The following is a 20037-nucleotide window of genomic DNA, read 5'->3' as shown; positions in this document are numbered from 1 at the left end:
CAATTCAAAATATATTTTATATTTGAGATTCTTCAAAGTAGCCACCCTTTGCCTTGATGACAGCTTTGCACACTCTTGGCATTCTCTCAACCAGCTTCACCTGGAATGCTTTTTCCAACAGTCTTGAAGCAGTTACCACTAATGCTGAGGAATTGTTGGCTGCTTTTCCTTCACTCTGCGGTCCAACTCATCCCAAACCATCTCAATTGGGTTGAGGTCGGGCGATTGTGGAGGCCAGGTCATCTGATGCAGCACTCCATCACTCTCCTGTTTTGGTGAAATAGCCCTAGGTGAAATGTGTGTTGGTCATTGTCCTGTTGAAAAACAAATAATAGTCCCAATAAGCGCAAACCAGATGGGGTGACTTATCGCTGCAGAATGCTGTCGTAGCCATGCTGGTTAAGTGTGCCTTAAAATCTAAATAAATCACAGACAAGTGTCACCAGCAAAGCACCCCCACTCCATCACACCTCTTCCTCCATGCTTCATGGTGGGAACTAGACAGGCAGAGATCATCCGCTCACCTACTCTGCATCTCACAAAGGATAGATTCCACCAATCTAATGTCCATTGATCGTTTTTCTTGGCCCAACCAACTCTTCTGCTTATTGGTGTCCTTTAATAGTGGTTTCTTTGCAGAAATTCAACCATGACGGCCTAATTCAAACAGTCTCCTCTGAACAGTTGATGTTGAGATGTGTTTGTTCCTTGAACTCTGTGAAGCATTTATTTATGCTGCTGGTAACTCTAATGAACTCATCCTCTACAGCAGAAGTAACTCTGGGTCTTCCTTTCCTGTGGCGGTCCTCATGTGAGCCAGTTTCATCATAGTGCTTGATGGTTTTTGCGACTGCACTTGAAGAAACTTTCTTGATATTTTCCTGATTGATTGACCTTCATGTCTTAAAGAAATTATGGACTATCGTTTCTCTTTGCTTATTTGAGCTGTTCTTGCCATAATATGGACTTGGTCAAATAGGGAAATCTTCTGTATATCACCCCTACCTTGTCACAACACAACTGATTAGCTGAAACACATTAAGAACTAAATAAATTCCACAAATTAACTTTTAACAAGGCACACCTGTTAATTGAAATGCATTCCAGGTGACTAACTCATGAAGTTGATTGAGAGAATGCCAAGAGTGTGCAAAGCTGTCATCAAGGCAAAGGGTGGCTACTTTGAATAATCAAAAATATATTTTGATTTGTTTAACACTTTTTTTTTTGGTTACTACATGATTCCATATGTGTTATTTGATAGTTTTGATGTATTCACTATTATTCCACAATGTAGAAAATAGAAAAAAAATTAAGAAAACCTTGGAATGAGTAGGTGTGTCCAAACCTTTGACTGGTACTGTATAAATTTACAAAAAAAACATGGGGAATGGAAATGATGCAGACAATTACATTGATGGAAGCCACAATCTATCTGCAATATTAAAGCTGATCTACCCCCCAAATAAAATAAATATAAAAAAAGATAGTAATGGCAGCACAAGACAACTTCAACCCTGTAATAGCCTGTAGCCAATACAACTATTTTAACTGCTGTAGACTCCATGGAAACAGTTTACTACCATAGAAGAGAGAGTGGAAAGAGAGGAGAGAGAGAGAGAGAGAGAGAGAGCGAGAGAGAGAGAGAGAGAGAGAGAGAGAGAGAGAGAGAGAGAGAGAGAGAAAGAGAGAGCGAGAGAGAGAGAGAGAGAGAGAGATTTCCATTATGAGAGATGAAGGAGAGTCTGAGGAGTGGACTGGTGGAAGAGATGTTCTACTTTTCAATTCACATTAAATCCTTGCCTTAAATTTCCTTGTGGCTGGGAATGCAACATTCTTGGTCCGCACTTCAAATTGACCATAAATATCACAGTAGACCCTAGCCAGTAGGCACAAACTTTTCAACAATTCAAGCAACTTTTCTTCTAAAACATATTCCAATACTGAATAATGCAAACAAACCACATTACACTCTTGAATAATGCAACAATCCACACGCATGTGCAGACAATTCAAGGGTTTATTTTCTCGTCCTTAAACATTCAATTAGCTGACATTACACAGCTAACTCCTGCTAGGTAGCTAGTTAACGTACAACATGCTTCATGATCAAGTAATGTTAGCATATCAATAATTAACGTTTACCCCTCCTATACAAATATAAAAGTACAGTAATGTTATCATACAGTGTCATTCATATTATAATATAGGCTACACAGCTAGGTTATGTTAGCTAGCTAGCTAGCTAGCATCCTCACATTGTCACATGAATGCTGACATTTAGCTGAACCTTAGCTAGACAGGAGCTCTTAGGCTTACACTAGCTACTGTACCATATTAAAGTTAAAGCAGCCTTCATTTGATCAATTTCATGGAAGTTATTATGAGGTTAAAGCAAATTGTGACTGAAAACGTTGATAATTCCCTGGGGCCTCAGGAAAATTATGTGTAAATTTCACACTAAATTTCTGTGTGCACCATTTCTTAAAAGTCTTCGAACTTACAAAAATATCGAGATTTATAAACTTGGCACATGCCATACATGTTTCTAGTTATAAATCAGACCTATCATAAAACTGCATGTGTGAACCAGAATTTAGACTCCACCTTGAAAACTCCTCAATTTTTTATTTATTTTTTATTTCACCTTTATTTAACCAGGTAGGCTAGTTGAGAACAAGTTCTCATTTACAACCCCGACCTGGCCAAGATAAAGCCAAGCAGTGCGACACAAACAACAACACAGAGTTACACATGGAATTAACAAACATACAGTCAATAACACAATAGAAAAAAAGTATATAAAGGAGTAAGATAAGGGAGGTAAGGCAATAAATAGGCCATAGTGGCAAAAAAATACAATTTAGCAATTAAACACCTCAGTGATAGATGTGCAGAAGATGAATGTGCAAGTAGAGATACTGGAGTGCAAAGGAGAAGAAAAACAATAACAGTATGGGGGTGAGGTAGTTGGATGGGCTATTTACAAGATGGGCTATGTACAGGTGTAGTGATCTGTGAGCTGCTCTGACAGCTGGTGCTTAAAGTTAGTGAGGGAGATATGAGACTCCAGCTTCAGTGATTTTTGCAATTTGTTCCAGTCATTGGCAGCAGAGAACTGGAAGGAAAGGCAGCCAAAGGAGGAATTGGCTTTGGGGCTGACCAGTGAGATATACCTGCTGGAGCACATGCTACGGGTGGGTGCTGCTATGGTGACCAGTGAGCTGAGATAAGGCGGGGCTTTACCTAGCAAAGACTTATAGATGACCTGGAGCCAGTGGGTTTGGTGACAAATATGAGGCGAGGGCCAGTCAATGAGAGCATACAGGTCACAGTGGTGAGTAGTATATGGGGCTTTGGTGACAAAATGGATGGCACTGTGATAGGCTGCATCCAATTTGCTGAGTAGAGTGTTGGAGGCTATTTTGTAAATTACATCGCCGAAGTCAATGATCGGTAGGATAGTCAGTTTTACAAGGGTATGTTTGGCAGCATGAGTGAAAGATGCTTTGTTGCAAAACAGGAAGTCAATTCTAGATTTAATTTTGGATTGGAGAAGCTTAATGTGAGTCTGGAAAGAGAGTTTACAGTCTAACCAGACAAACAATGTATTTGTAGATGTCCACATATTCTAAGTCAGAACCGTTCAGAGTAGTGATGCTGGACAGGCAGGCAGGTGCTGGCAGCGATTAGTTGAAGAGTATGGATTTAGTTTTACTTGCATTTAAGAACAGTTGGAGGCCACGGAAGGAGAGTTGTATGGCATTGAAGCTCATCTGGAGGTTTGTTAACACAGTGTCCAAAGAAGGGCCAGAAGTATACAGAATGGTATCGTCTGCATAGAGGTGGATCAAAGAATCACCAGCAGCAAGAATTCCATCATTGATGTATATAGAGAAAAGAGTCGGCCTGAGAATTGAATCCTGTGGCACCCCCATAGAGACTGCCAGAGGTCCGGACAACAGGCCCTCCGATTTGACACACTGAACTCTGTCTGAGAAGTAGTTAGTGAATCAGGTGAGGCAGTAATTTGAGAAACCAAGGCTGTTGAGTCTCCCGATAAGAATGTGGTGATTGACAGAGTCGAAAGCCTTGGCCAGGTCTATGAATACAGCTGCACAGTATTGTCTCTTATCGTGGAGGTTGTCCGGGTTGGCAGAGTCTGCTAAAGCACCGAATAAAACAAACTTAGGGAGGAGGCTTCTAATGTTAACATGCATGAAACCAAAGCTTTTACGGTTACAGAAGTCAACAAATGAGAGGGGAATGGGAGTGGAGCTAGGCACCGCAGGGCCTGGATTAACCTCTACATCACCAGAGGAGCAGTGGCGGAGTAGGATAAGGGTACGGCTAAAAGCTATAAGAACTGGTCATCTAGAACGTTCGGAACAGAGAGTAAAAGGAGCAGGTTTCTGGGCGCGGTAGAATAGATTCAATGCATAAATTACAGACAAAGGTATGGTAGGATGTGAATACAGTGGAAGTAAACCTAGGCATTGAGTGACGAGGAGAGAGGTATTGTCTCTAGAGACATCAATTAAGCCAGGAGAGGTCACTGCATGTGTGGGAGATGGGACAAAAGGGTTAGCTGATGCATATAGAGCAGGGCTGGAGGCTCTATAGTGAAATAAGACAATAGTCACTAATCAAAACAGCAATGGACAAGGAATATTGACATTAGGGAGAGGCATGTGTAGCCGAGTGATCATAGGGTTTACTGAGTAGCTGGGCGGGCTGGAGACACGGCGATTCAGACAGCTAGCGGGCCGGGGCTAGCAGACTAGCAGAAGGGCCTTAGAGGGACATCGCGATGGAAGAAGTCTGTTGTAGCACCCTCGTGGGGTTACGTCGGCAGACCAAGTCGTGATGGATCAGCAGGGGTCCGTGTAGTAAAAGCTTCCAGGCCAATTGGCAAAGTAGGTATAGTAGCCCAAGAAATTGGTTGTTGGACCTCTTCAGCTAACAGTCCGGTATGCGCTAGAAAGCTAGCGGACCACGGCTAGCAGGCTAGCAGATGGGCATTCAAGGGACGTCGCGACGGAGGAGCCTGTTGAAAACCCCCTTCGGGCAGATTACATCGGTAGTCCAGTCGTGATTGATCGGCGGGGCTCCGTATCGGCAATTAAAAGGGTCCAGGCCAATTGGCAAAATAGGTATTGTAGCCCAAGGAGTGCTGATGGACCTCTTCAGCTAGCCGGGAGATGGGCCTAGCATAGGCTAGCTGCAGGCTAATTGGTGCTTACTTCAGGACAGAGACGTTAGTCAGGAGAAGCCAATCTGATAGCAGCTAGCTAGCTGCGATGATCCAGGTGAAGAGGTTCAAAGCTTTCGGTAGAAATCCGGAGATACGGAGAAAAAGAAGTCCGAACAGCTCTGGGATGAATCTCGAAGTGCAGACTGGCAGGAGTTGTCCGGGCTAAAGGTAAGCTGATGACCGCTATCAGTGGCTAGCTGACTACGAGCTAGTAGCTAGTTACCTGGCTAGCTTCTGTTGGGGGTTCCGGTTCTAAAGTGAAGAAAATAGCAGATCCATACCACATTGGGTGAGGTGGGTTGCAGGAGAGTGTGTTGAAGTTGGGGCTAAGAAAAAAATATATAAATATATCAGAAAAAAATATATATAAAATATATATATATATATATATATAAAGATATATACACGGGATACGATGAGACGAAGACAAAGACGCCTGACTGCTACGCTATCTTGGATAATTCACCTTTTATGGTGACAACAACGCCCTTATTTGCTGTATAATTTGGAACTATTCGAATTAGGCCACGGCATGCAAAAGACAAATTGTTGTTCAATATTCAGTTTATGAGTAGATTATTGGGTTTGTATGTCCTGCCTTAGTATATGCTCTGAGATTAAATAGGCAATAATGTCACGCTCCTATCGCACAGCAATACTGTAGCCTACCCATACTGTCAAATACATACACTACCGGTCTATTTACTGTGTTGGCAGAATGTTTGAATATCTTGCAGTAATTGTGCACGTGACAATAAAAACTAGAAACTTGATACATAGGCCTACTTCAATGTAAGATCAGCTGTTAAATTTGACTGTATACCGGTATTATAAACTGCGCTGCCTATGATATTGCAAAACTTGGACTACATATAGCCTATCTATTTACTAGGCTAATAGGTTACATGGTATTTTGTTGTATTGCTCTTTCGGGAATATAAATCCATCACGGCCAGAAAAGGTGACTAATACTGTATATTCGGCAATGGCTATGAATATAAATCGGAAATAGATTCCTATGTCTAGTAATAAGATTCCTATGTCAATTTATTTTAGATGCTAAAAATAAAACAGATTTTCACTCTTCGCACTAATGGCAAATGGTTGAATTCTTGTTAATATGTTTTATTGGTTTAGTTTTTTATGAATAAGCTTTTCATCATAGCCCCCATTTGTACAAAGTACTTACTTGCCAGCTTGCAATACAATATTTCAACCACTAACAGATGTGCATACGCAAGATCTAAAGTTTGCGGGAAGTGAGCACATTCTCACATTAAGTTAAAAAATATATACAGTGCCTTGCGAAAGTATTCGGCCCCCTTGAACTTTGCGACCTTCTGCCACATTTCAGGCTTCAAACATAAAGATATAAAACTGTATTTTTTTGTGAAGAATCAACAACAAGTGGAACACAATCATGAAGTGGAACGACATTTATTGGATATTTCAAACTTTTTTAACAAATCAAGAACTGAAAAATTGGGCGTGCAAAATTATTCAGCCCCCTTAAGTTAATACTTTGTAGCGCCACCTTTTGCTGCGATTACAGCTGTAAGTCGCTTGGGGTATGTCTCCATCAGTTTTGCACATCGAGAGACTGACATTTTTTCCCATTCCTCCTTGCAAAACAGCTCAAGCTCAGTGAGGTTGGATGGAGAGCATTTGTGAACAGCAGTTTTCAGTTCTTTCCACAGATTCTCGATTGGATTCAGGTCTGGACTTTGACTTGGCCATTCTAACACCTGGATATGTTTATTTTTGAACCATTCCATTGTAGATTTTGCTTTATGTTTTGGATCATTGTCTTGTTGGAAGACAAATCTCCGTCCCAGTCTCAGGTCTTTTGCAGACTCCATCAGGTTTTCTTCCAGAATGGTCCTGTATTTGGCTCCATCCATCTTCCCATCAATTTTAACCATCTTCCCTGTCCCTGCTGAAGAAAAGCAGGCCCAAACCATGATGCTGCCACCACCATGTTTGACAGTGGGGATGGTGTGTTCAGCTGTGTTGCTTTTACGCCAAACATAACGTTTTGCATTGTTGCCAAAAAGTTCAATTTTGGTTTCATCTGACCAGAGCACCTTCTTCCACATGTTTGGTGTGTCTCTCAGGTGGCTTGTGGCAAACTTTAAACGACACTTTTTATGGATATCTTTAAGAAATGGCTTTCTTCTTGCCACTCTTCCATAAAGGCCAGATTTGTGCAATATACGACTGATTGTTGTCCTATGGACAGAGTCTCCCACCTCAGCTGTAGATCTCTGCAGTTCATCCAGAGTGATCATGGGCCTCTTGGCTGCATCTCTGATCAGTCTTCTCCTTGTATGAGCTGAAAGTTTAGAGAGACGGCCAGGTCTTGGTAGATTTGCAGTGGTCTGATACTCCTTCCATTTCAATATTATCGCTTGCACAGTGCTCCTTGGGATGTTTAAAGCTTGGGAAATCTTTTTGTATCCAAATCCGGCTTTAAACTTCTTCACAACAGTATCTCGATCCTGCCTGGTGTGTTCCTTGTTCTTCATGATGGCCTCTGCGCTTTTAACGGACCTCTGAGACTATCACAGTGCAGGTGCATTTATACGGAGACTTGATTACACACAGGTGGATTGTATTTATAATCATTAGTCATTTAGGTCAACATTGGATCATTCAGAGATCCTCACTGAACTTCTGGAGAGAGTTTGCTGCACTGAAAGTAAAGGGGCTGAATAATTTTGCACGCCCAATTTTTCAGTTTTTGATTTGTTAAAAAAGTTTGAAATATCCAATAAATGTCGTTCCACTTCATGATTGTGTCCCACTTGTTGTTGATTCTTCACAAAAAAATACAGTTTTATATCTTTATATTTGAAGCCTGAAATGTGGCAAAAGGTCGCAAAGTTCAAGGGGGCCGAATACTTTCGCAAGGCACTGTATATATGATAACGCAATTAAATAAATGATTCCCTCTTTGCTGCAATTTTCCCTATCTTTGCTTATGTTACCCTGGCCTTTCTGCCTTTTTTCCAGTTGCAAGTTCTGGCACATTCATTCCAGCAACATAGCATCCTGCATCCCACTGCTGGTTCACTTTTGAAGCTAAGCAGGGTTGGTCTCTGGATCGGACCCAGATGTAGCTGGAAGTAATGAAAATAATAATGTGTACAAATAAACGTGAAAAAAAGGGAAAAAGGTGAAAAATGTATGTGAAACTTCACACGTGTCCGAAAACCACGTTTTTCACTTGAAATTGTTCACATGCTTTTTTCACTGATTTTTGTTTGGTCATGGGCTCTTTCCCTCACAATGTTCTCTTCTGTTTTGAACACTGATCTGGAAGGACTACGCACTTAGAAAACAAGGTGCTATATAGAACCTAAAAGGGTTCTTCGGCTGTCCCCATAGGAGAACCCTTTGAAAAACTATTTTTGGATTACAGGTAGAACCATTTTGGTTCCAGGTAGAACCCTTTTGGGTTACATTTAGAACCCTTTCCACAGAAGGTTCTACCTGGAACTAAAAAGAGTTATCCTATGGGGACAGCCGAAGAACCCTTTCGGAACCATTTTCTCTAAGAGTGCAGATAGGTTAAAGCTTTACTTCTGTACACCTATCCAGTCCTTTCACCTAGGATCAAGTAATGAAAGAAAGCTAGGAAACCAGGAAAAGAAAGAGCAATAAAGGGGAAGAGAGGGGGAGGGGGTTGTAGAATTGGGACTGAGCCTATACTGGTTCTGTTCCTGTAGTCTCCCATTGGAGAACAATAACAGAACCGTTCTATGGGCAGTTTGTCAGCATAATCACACTGTAATCACTGTTTCTGTGATAAGAGCTGCTTATCATTGTCTCTAGGATTAGGAGAGCTCTCATGAAACAGTGTTATATTCTCTCTGTCGCTCTCTCTCTCTCTTTCTATTTCTCTCTCTCTCAATTCAGTTCAATTCAAATGAGCTTTATTGGCATGGGAAACATGTACATTGCCAAAACAAACAACATCAACAAAAAAACAACATCAAAACATTAAAGTAAACATTGCACTCATAAAGGTTTTAAAATAATAGACGTTTCAAATGTTTTATTATCAGCTATGGACAGTGTTTTTAACAATGTATAACTAGTTGTAGTACTAATAGTAGGGGAAGATAAGTAAACAGATCAAAATTGGTGGTATTCATAATGTTGTTTGTGCTCCACTGTTGCCCTGCTTTCATGGCAACGGGCCACGAATCTTGCTACTGTGATTGCACATTGCAGTATTTTTCCTAACAGTTATGTGAGTTTATCAATGTTTGATTTGTTTTCAAATTCTTTATGGGTTTGTTGTATCTGTGGGAAATATGTCTCTCTAATATGGTCATAACTTTGACAGGAGGTATGGAAGTGCATCTCAGTCCACGTCATTTTGTGAGTAGTGTGCACATAGCCTTTCCTCTCTCAAGAGCCAAGTCTGCCTATGGCAACCTCTCTCAATAACAAGGCTATGCTCGTTGGGTCTGTACATAGTAAAGGATTTTCTTTGTTTAGGGCCAGATAACATTACAGTTTGCTCAGTTTTTTGGTTGATTCTCTCCAGTGTGTCAAGTAATTATCTTTTTGTTTTCTCATAATTTGTTTGGGTCTAACTGTGTTGCTGTCCTGGGGCTCTGTTGGGTCTGTATGTGAACAGAGATCCAGAACCAGCTGGCCGAGGGGACTCTTCTCTAGGTTAATATCGCTGTAGGTAAGGGCTTTGTGGTGGAATGTGTGGACATCGCTTCCTTTTAGGTGGTTGTAGAATTTAACAGATCTTTTCAGGATTTGGATATTTAGTAGGTATGTTCTTAATTCTGCTCTGCATGCATTGTTTGGAGTTTTGCAATGAACATGAAGGATATTTTTGCATGAGTCTCAATTGGGTGTTTGTCCCATATTGTGAATGCTTGGTTGGTGAGTGGACCCCAGACCTCACAACCATAGAGAGCAATGGGTTCTATAAGTGATTTAAGTATTTTTAGCCAGATCCTAATTGGGATGTCGAGTTCCATGTTCCTTTTGATGGCATGGAATGTATTTTTTGCCATGTCTCTTAAATCGTTCAGAGTCTTGTAGAAGTTACCTCTGATGTTGATGTTTAGGCCGAGGTAGCACAGGAGGTTGGTGGCAACTTAATTGGGGAGGACGGGCACGTGGTAATGGCTGGAGTGGAATGAGTGGAATGTATCAAATACATCAAACACATTGTTCCCATGTGTTTGATGCCATTCCATTTGCTCCAGACATTTTTATGATCCATCCTCCCCTCAGCAGAGGTAGGTATAATTATTTGTGTGCTCTAGGGCAATGGTATCTAGATGGTATTTGTATTTGTTGTCCTGGCAACTGGACCTTTTTTTGGAACACCATTATTTATGTCTTAATGAGATTTACTGTCAGGGCCAAGGTCTGACCGAATCTGTGCAGAAGGTCTGTAGGCCCTCCTTGGTTGGGGACAGAAGCACCAGATCATCTGCAAACAATAAACATTTGACTTCAGAGTCTAGTATGGTGAGGTCGGGTGCTGCAGACTGCTCCAGTGCCCTCACCAATGGGGCTCAAGCTGCATCCCTGTCACACGCCATGGCTCTGAGGAAAGATATATGTGTACAAGGATTGTATAATATCTCATGATCTCCCGCAACACTGCTTTCCATCAATTTGTATAGCAGACGCTAATGCCAAATTGAGTCAAAAGCTTTTTTGAAATCAACAAACCATGAAAAGACTGCTTTTGTTTTGGTAGTTTTTTTTGTTGTCAATTAGGGTGTGCAGGATGTATATACGTGGGGTCTGCTGTTGATGATACTGCAGAGGATTTCTCCTAGGTTACTATTGACGCAGATTCAAGAGCTGAGGACAATGTTGAAGAGTTTAAGAATAGCCCATTTGAATTTGTGATCTGTGTATTTTATAATTTTGCTTAGTATACCATCAACACCGCAGTCCTTTTTGGGTTGGAGGGTTTGTATTTTGGCTCATCCAATGTAATTGGAGAGTTCTGGTCTTTAATAGCTGATTTGCAAATGATCATGTATATGTGTTTGCTCTTGGTTCTTTGTTATATGGCAGAAAATGCTGGATAAGTGGTTTATCCATACATCTCAATTTTGGATAGATAGCGCTTCATGTTGTTGTTTGTTTAGTTTGTTCCAATTTCCCAGAAGTGATTTGATTCTATGGATTCTTCAATCACAATGAGCTGTTTTCTGACATTCCTTCTTTTTTCTTAGTGTATTTCTGGACTGTTTTAGTGTTTCCCCATAGTGAAGGTGTAGGTTCAGGTTTTCTGGGTCTCTGTGTTTTTGGTTGGATAGGTTTCACAATTTCTTTCTGAGGTTTTTGCATTCTTCATCAAACCATTTATTGTTGTTGTTCGTTTTCTTAGGTTTTCTGCTAGAATTGTTTTAATTTGATATGTTAGCTGATAAGTCAAATATACTGTCCATCGCATCTACAGTGGGGCAAAAAAGTATTTAGTCAGCCACCAATTGTGCAAGTTCTCACACTTAAAAAGATGAGAGAGGCCTGTAATTTTCATCATAGATACACTTCAACTATGACAGACAAAATAAGAAAAAAAAATCCAGAAAATCACATTGTAGGATTTTTAATGAATTTATTTGCAAATTATGGTGGAAAATAAGTATTTGGTCACCTACAAACAAGCAAGATTTCTGGCTCTCACAGACCTGTAACTTCTTCTTTAAGAGGCTCCTCTGTCCTCCACTCATTACCTGTATTAATGGAACCTGTTTGAACTTGTTATCAGTATAAAAGACACCTGTCCACAACCTCAAACAGTCACACTCCAAACTCCACTATGGCCAAGACCAAAGAGCTGTCAAAGGACACCAGAAACCAAATTGTAGACCTGCACCAGGCTGGGAAGACTGAATCTGCAATAGGTAAGCAGCTTGGTTTGAAAAAATCAACTGTGGGAGCAATTATTAGGAAATGGAAGACATACAAGACCACTGATAATCTCCCTCGATCTGGGGCTCCACGCAAGATCTCACCCCGTGGGGTCAAAATGATCACAAGAATAGTGAGCAAAAATCCCAGAACCACACGGGGGGGGGACCTAGTGAATGACCTGCAGAGAGCTGGGACCAAAGTAACAAAGCCTACCATCAGTAACACACTATGCCGCCAGGGACTCAAATCCTGCAATGCCAGACGTGTCCCCCTGCTTAAGCCAGTACATGTCCAGGCCCGTCTGAAGTTTGCTAGAGAGCATTTGGATGATCCAGAAGAAGATTGGGAGAATGTCATATGGTCAGATGAAACCAAAATATAACTTTTTGGTAAAAACTCAACTCGTCGTGTTTGGAGGACAAAGAATGCTGAGTTGCATCCAAAGAACACCATACCTACTGTGAAGCATGGGGGTGGAAACATCATGCTTTGGGGCTGTTTTTCTGCAAAGGGACCAGGACCACTGATCCGTGTAAAGGAAATAATGAATGGGGCCATGTATCGTGAGATTTTGAGTGAAAACCTCCTGCCATCAGCAAGGGCATTGAAGACGAAACGTGGCTGGGTCTTTCAGCATGACAATGATTCCACACACACCGCCCGGGCAACGAAGGAGTGGCTTCGTAAGAAGCATTTCAAGGTCCTGGAGTGGCCTAGCCAGTCTCCAGATCTCAACCCCATAGAAAATCTTTGGAAGGAGTTGAAAGTCCATGTTGCCCAGCAACAGCCCCAAAACATCACTGCTCTAGAGGAGATCTGCGTGGAGGAATGGGCCAAAATACCAGCAACAGTGTGTGAAAACCTTGTGAAGACTTACAGAAAACATTTGACCTCTGTCATTGCCAACAAAGGGTATATAACAAATTATTGAGATAAACTTTTGTTATTGAGCAAATACTTATTTTCCACCATAATTTGCAAATAAATTAATAAAAAATCCTACAATGTGATTTTCTGGATTTTTTTTCGTCATTTTGTCTGTCATAGGTGAATTGTACCTATAATGAAAATTACAGGCCTCTCTCATATTTTTAAGTAGGAGAACTTGCACAATTGGTGGCCGACTAAATACTTTTTTGCCCCACTGTATACTATGCTTCTTGCAGGATGACAACGTCTGTATTTCTGATGTATTTTGTGAAGTCTGGGTTACTGCTCTTTAGGCCAAAGGCAGATTAACTCTCAGACCTTGTATATTCCAGGATGAGATAGTAAAATCTGGTGCCTGGTGGTGCTGTGGTCTTGATTTAGGTCCTCTCGGCCTGGGTCCTCTCAACGTGGCTCCTCTAGGTGCAGGTTCATGGGGAACCCTCGCAGGTTTGGATGGGGTGTCCATTGCTCTGTTGTTCTTGTGTGAGGTGCTGGGGCTGCAGCAGAGGAAGATGTCTTTAAGGGTTCTTGCAAAAGTAGGGACTGTTGCTTTGTATAGGTGGACCTGGTCATAAAGACTGTTGAAGTCCAGTCACAGGAAATTCTTGCTTTTACCCTGCTGTATGGTAGCAGGGTGAAAGTATTTTCACTGTAACAGGGTGGAGATAACCACTTCTGAGTTGGAGAAAGTGGAAGAAGCTTTTTCAATCACGGCCTTGAGTGCTGTGGCCACCCTTTCCTGCTGTGCTCTCAGGTCGTCTGCGCCTTTGTGAATTATTATGTGGCTGGGTGACCCTAGTTGGTCTTCAGATAGCAGGTCTAGGTCACACTGGGTGTTTGAGCACCAGAGTTTAGACACTGTGTGCCTCTCTCTCTTCCTCGCTCCTTCTTTCTATATGTGTGTTGTGTTTGCTCAGGAGGCTGTGGTCTAAATCCAGTGGGTTGACACCTGGTTACCCAGCCTTAGGGCCTTGGACTGACTGTCTGTGAGGAACAGACGGTCTGTATCTCAGCGGTCTACAGCAGAATCATACTCATCTTGTCTCTCCTCTCCACGCACGCACGCACGCACACACGCACACACACACACACACACACACACACATTTACAAACACCACAATACACAAACCGCTCCTCACAAACAGGTGTTACAGAGAGTACCAAGGGGGAAAGTAAGTTGGTGCATTCAAACATTAAGTCATATAACTGAGTAACTTCAGGATGTTTTTAGCATAAATACCTGGAACAATGTATTAGGTGGTATGATTATAATCTGCTTATAAACAATTATTGGTTCATTTGTTTACCGTTTGTAAGTTGTTTGTAAATCATTATCATACTGAATCAAAGTGCAGAGTTAAGAATTAAAATAGAGTAGGCCCATACAGTTTTGTAAAGTAAAGTGAATGGTAAAGCACCCAGCCAGGTCTGTTAAAGATTGACTTTGAAATTGGATGTCTATCTATGTCCTGAGGACATTGGGAACTGCCTTCAAAACCAGACACTAGGGGCAACAGTGAGTGCAATAACAATCAAGTAGGTACAGTTGAAGTCGGAAGTTTACATACACCTTAGTCAAATACATTTAAACTCAGTTTTTCACAATTCCTGACATTTAATCATAGTAAAAAATCCCTGTCTTAGGACAGTTAGGATCACCACTTTATTTTAAGAATGTGAAATGTCAGAATAATAGTAGAGAGAATTATTTATTTCAGCTTGTATTTCTTTCATCACATTCCCAGTGGGTCATAAGTTTACATGCACTCAATTAATATTTGGTAACATTGCCAAATGTTTATTTATTTATTTAACTTGGGTCAAACATTTTGGTTAGCCTTCCACAAGCTTCCCACAATAAGTTGGGTGAATTTTGGCCCATTCCTCCTGACAAAGCTGGTGTAACTGAGTCAGGTTTGTAGGCCTCCTTGCTCACACATGCATTTTCAGTTCTGCCCACACATTTTCTATAGGATTGAGGTCAGGGCTTTGTGATGGCCACTCCAATACCTTGACTTTGTTGTCCTTAAGCCACATTTTGAAGACCCATTTGCGACCAAGCTTTAACTTGATATCTTGAGATGTTGCTTCAGTATATCCACCTAATTTTCCTGCCTCATGATGCCATCTATTTTGTGAAGTGCACCAGTCCCTCCTGCAGCAAAGCACCCCCACAACATGATGCTGCCACCCAGTGCTTCACGGTTGGGATGGTGTCCTTCGGCTTGCAAGCCTCCCCCTTTTTCCTCCAAACATAACAATGGTCATTATGTTCAAACAGTTCTATTTTTGTTTCATCAGACCAGAGGACATTTCTCCAAAAAGTATGATCTTTGTCCCCATGTGCAGTTGCAAACCGTAGTCTGACATTTTATGGCGGTTTTGGATCAGTGACTTCTTCCTTGCTGAGTGGCCTTTCAGGTTATGTCGATTTAGGACTCGTTTTACTGTGGATATAGATACTTTGTACCAGTTTTCTCCAGCATCTTCACAAGGTCCTTTGCTGTTGTTCTGGGATTGATTTGCACTTTTCGCACCAAAGTACGTTCATCTCTAGGAGACGGAACGCCTCTCCTTCCTGAGCGGTATGACGGCTGCGTGGTCCCATGGTGTTTATACTTGCGTACTATTGTTTGTACAGATGAACGTGGTACCTTCAGGCATTTGGAAATTGCTCCCAAGGATGGACCAGACTTGTGGAGGTCTACAATTTTTTTCTGAGGTCTTGATTGATTTCTTTTGATTTCCTCATGATGTCAAGCAAAGAGGCACTGAGTTTGAAGGTAGGCCTTGAAATACATCCACAGGTACACCTCCAATTGACTCAAATGATGTCAATTAGCCTATCAGAAGCTTCTAAAGCCATGACATAATTTTCTGGAATTTTCCAAGCTGTTTAAAGACACAGTCAACTTAGTATATGTAAACATCTGACCCACTGGAATTGTGATACAGTGAATTATAAGTGAAATAATCTCTCTGTAAACAATTGTTGGTAAAATTACCTGTGTCATGCACAAAGTAGATGTCCTAACAGACTTGCCAAAACTATAGTTTTTTAACAATAAATTTGTGGAGTGGTTGAAAAACAAGTTTTAATGACTCCAACCAAAGTGTATGTAAACTTCCGACTTCAACTGTAAGTAAGTCATCCTATGACTCTGGATCTGAAGATTGTGTCTTCGATCCCAGTCGTGAACACTGTTTTTGTATATTTTTTAATTGAACCTTATCCAAAACCTTAACCATTTGGAATGAGTGCGTAAACTTAACCCTTAACTTTGACATTTTACATTTGGAGAAATGGAACGATACAGAGTAGCAAGAGCAACAAAAACTCTTTGAAATTTGACGTTGGGAGCAACTTCGAAATTTTACATTTGGAGAACGTGGTTGAACGTTTAATTCTGCAGTGAGATTGTGAGAGCTTGTTGAATGCACCTGTGCAGTCCAGGCAGACACCAGTGCAGTCCAGGCAGACACCAGTGCACGGCAGGTAGCCTTGCAGCCATCTAGGTGAAAAATCTGTTGATGTGCTCTTATGCAAGGCACTTAACCCCAATTGCTCCTGTAAGTTCCTCTGGATAAGAATGTTTGCTAAAACACTTTTTTTTGTGAATCCTATTGGAGAGGAGACTTGTTGGTTTAGTGTAGGCTACTCTACCCCTGCTGAACAGCTGCTCTACCACAGGTCAGCTGCACATTGTGTGTGTGTGTGTGTGTGTGTGTGTGTGTGTGTGTGTGTGTGTGTGTGTGTGTGTGTGTGTGTGTGTGTGTGTGTGTGTGTGTGTGTGTGTGTGTGTGTGTGTGTGTGAAATGGCTTATCTCCTCTGCGGCTCCACACCTGCTACAACACTGTATCTACCCGTCTGTGGGAAAGTGTGTGTGTGTTTGGCCTACTCTACCTGCTGGGAGTGTAGCCTACACACAAAGCGTATCTGATCCATTTGAATGCAGAGCAATGAGGCCGGAGCCATTAAAGTAGATAAACATGATGGTGTTGTTAAAGGTCTCTTCTACATACAGAGGAACTTATGTAACATACACCCTCATGAGTAGCTACTCTTCATGGAGTAAAGACTTTCCAACCACACAGCTAAACAAGACGACTTGCTTGGCCCTCTGTTTGACTAAGGACTAGTTTGCCAGCTACTGAACTTCCACAGCAAACATTGACACAAGCTGTTATTGACTGGGCTACGCTTCAATTTTATATAAAGAAAAACATAAATGGGTATTAAATTAATCATATAACACATACCACAAGAACGAGAGAAATAGAGAGAGAGATCCATCCTCACTACAGACATACTGTACCACAGCGGTAGCCTACATGGAGAGCGCAGAGACGAAGACGGCCGCGGCATCAGCAGTGCGTATCTTTCCCTCTATCTGATTCAATCAACTTCTGGAGCGATAACACACATTCCACACGTAGGCTAACCACATAAATTAACGAGGTACACGAGCACTAAACGCCCATATACTACTTCAACTAGTTTAGGCTACTTACCGCGTAAACAGAGACGGTTAAATCCTCGGTTTTGCGTTAATCCCAGTATAAAAGACGAACCATCGGCTACCGCTGTTCCTTGGCATAGACTCATATGAAATAGCGAGGTGTACTCTACCACTCTCTCTCTCCCTCTCTCTCTCTCTCTCTCGCGCGCGCGCGTTCGCGCGAGCTTTTTCTTTCTCTCTGGCTCTCTCTCGCTGTCTCTCTCTCTCTGTTTCTCTCTCGCTCTCTCTGTTTCTCTCTCTCCCTCCCTCTGCCTCTCTCTCTCTCGCGCCACTTGCTAGCTCTAGCTTTATTTCTCTCTATCTCAATTCAAGTGCATTTATTGACATGGGAAACATATGTTTGCCAAAGGAAGTGAAATAAATAAAAGTAAAATGAACAATCAGAAATGAACAGTAAACATTTCACGAACAAAAGTTTCAAAATAATAGAGATATTTAAAATGTTATACAGTATATACAGTATATACTCTCTCTCAATTCAATTCAAGGTGCTTTGTTGGCATGGGAAACATATGTTTACATTGCCAAAGCAAGTGAAATTGATAAACAAAAGCGAAATAAACTCTCTCTTTCTCTCTGTGGATGCCTGATCAAGAGGCAGGACTTCTCTGAGGGCAAGCACCTGCTCAAACAGACAACCCCCCTAGAGACACGGCCACAGACATCGAAGACATTATATTACTGAAAGTCTATGGGTGATGTCCACTGTTAGGAAGAAATCATCAGTATTTTCTAGTCCTATATTGTCATCATCAGTCATCACCATGCAGTCACCACTGTAATAAAAAATTTAAAAATACAAATGTGTAGACTGAAGAGACTACTTCTACAAGTGAAAACAAAGTAACTTACATAAAGTGTCTTATACATGCAGTCAGTCACCATATAAGATAAAGAGGCAGGCCCATTGCTTCATATAGGGTATGCCTAAGGCTATGCTACAGTGTATGACTGCACCTCGTCCATATTTTTATTTATTTAACTAGGCAAGTCAGTTATGAACAAATTCTTATTTACAATGACGGCCTACCGGGGAACAGTGGGTTAACTGCCTTGTTCAGGGGCAGAATGACAGATTTGACCTTGTCAGCTTGGGGATTCAATCCAGCAACCTTTCAGTTACTGGCCCAACGGTGTAACCACTAAGCTACCTGCCATCCTGGCGGAGAGAGGCAGAGAGCAATAGGAGAGAGAGGCAAGGAATAATAAAGTTTTACAACCCTGTGCAGAGCCCAAATGTCTGGCTGTAATGTGTGACAGGTCTACAAGGCCCATGTGTGTTTTAGGGTAGTTGTAATACTTCTGTAATAGCATGGCCAGGCAGTAACTATCTGGTAAGACTCAGCACATTCACACCCAGAACATGTATCACTTATCTCTACTGTGTCACAGGTAAGAGACAGCTAATAGGGAGGGACTATTAACTGATAGGGAGGGACTATGCATCAGTTACAGTATTAGATTAAAGTGATAGACACTTGAACTGAGAGATTGGTCATGTCTGGATGTGTTATCAGGAGGCGGAACACAAAGTGTCTTTTACAAAAATGTACATATCTGGCAATCAGCCGCATAAGCCATGTCAAATAAATGAACGAGTGAATGAATAAATGAAAGGATGCCCTCTTCTTGATCCCACCTTCTACACTTAACCACTTTAATAATGGAACACTAGTCACTTTAATAATGTTGACATATCTTGCATTACTCATCTCATGTACAGTTGAAGTTGAAGGTTTACATACACCTTAGTCAAATACATTTAAACTCAGTTTTTCACAATTCCTGACATTTAATCAGAGTAAAAATTCCCTGTCTTAGGTCAGTTAGGATTGCCACTTTATTTTAAGAATGTGAAATGTCAGAATAATAGTAGAGAGAATGATTTATTTCAGCCTTTATTTCTTTCATCACATTCCCAGTGGGTCAGAAGTTTACATACACTCAATTAGTATTTGGTAGCATTGCCCTTAAATTGTTTAACTTGGGTCATACATTTCAGGTAGCCTTCCACAAGCTTCCCACAATAAGTTGGGGGAATTTTGGCCCATTCCTCCTTACAGAGCTGGTGTAACTGGGTCAGGTTTGTAGGCCTCCTTGCTAACACATGCTTTTTCAGTTATGCCCACACATTTTCTATAGGATTGAGGTCAGGGCTTTGTGATGGCCACTCCAATACCTTGACTTTGTTGTCCTTAAGCCACATTTTGAAGACCCATTTGCGACCAAGCTTTAACTTGATATCTTGAGATGTTGCTTCAGTATATCCACCTAATTTTCCTGCCTCATGATGCCATCTATTTTGTGAAGTGCACCAGTCCCTCCTGCAGCGAAGCACCCCCACAACATGATGATGCCACCCCCGTGCTTCACGGTTGGGATGGTGTTCTTCGGTTTGCAAGCCTCCCCCTTTTCCCTC

General features: G+C 41.5%; 1 protein-coding gene across 1 annotated transcript in view; it reads right to left on the bottom strand.

Annotated features, from left to right (window-relative positions):
- The window catches only part of LOC139406549 (genetic suppressor element 1-like), a 46924-nt gene extending 29200 nt beyond the window's left edge, over positions 1-17724 (bottom strand). The window contains exon 1 of the mRNA XM_071149254.1: positions 17611-17724. Coding sequence (XP_071005355.1) covers positions 17611-17704 — 94 coding nt within the window. The 5' untranslated portion in view covers positions 17705-17724. The remainder of the gene's footprint in view (positions 1-17610) is intronic.
- Positions 17725-20037: the final 2313 nt, after the last annotated feature.

The sequence above is a fragment of the Oncorhynchus clarkii genome, chromosome 1 (assembly GCF_045791955.1).
Source record: "Oncorhynchus clarkii lewisi isolate Uvic-CL-2024 chromosome 1, UVic_Ocla_1.0, whole genome shotgun sequence".
In the NCBI taxonomy this organism is placed as follows: Eukaryota; Metazoa; Chordata; class Actinopteri; order Salmoniformes; family Salmonidae; genus Oncorhynchus; species Oncorhynchus clarkii.
This window is presented reverse-complemented; position numbering and strand designations above follow the sequence as displayed.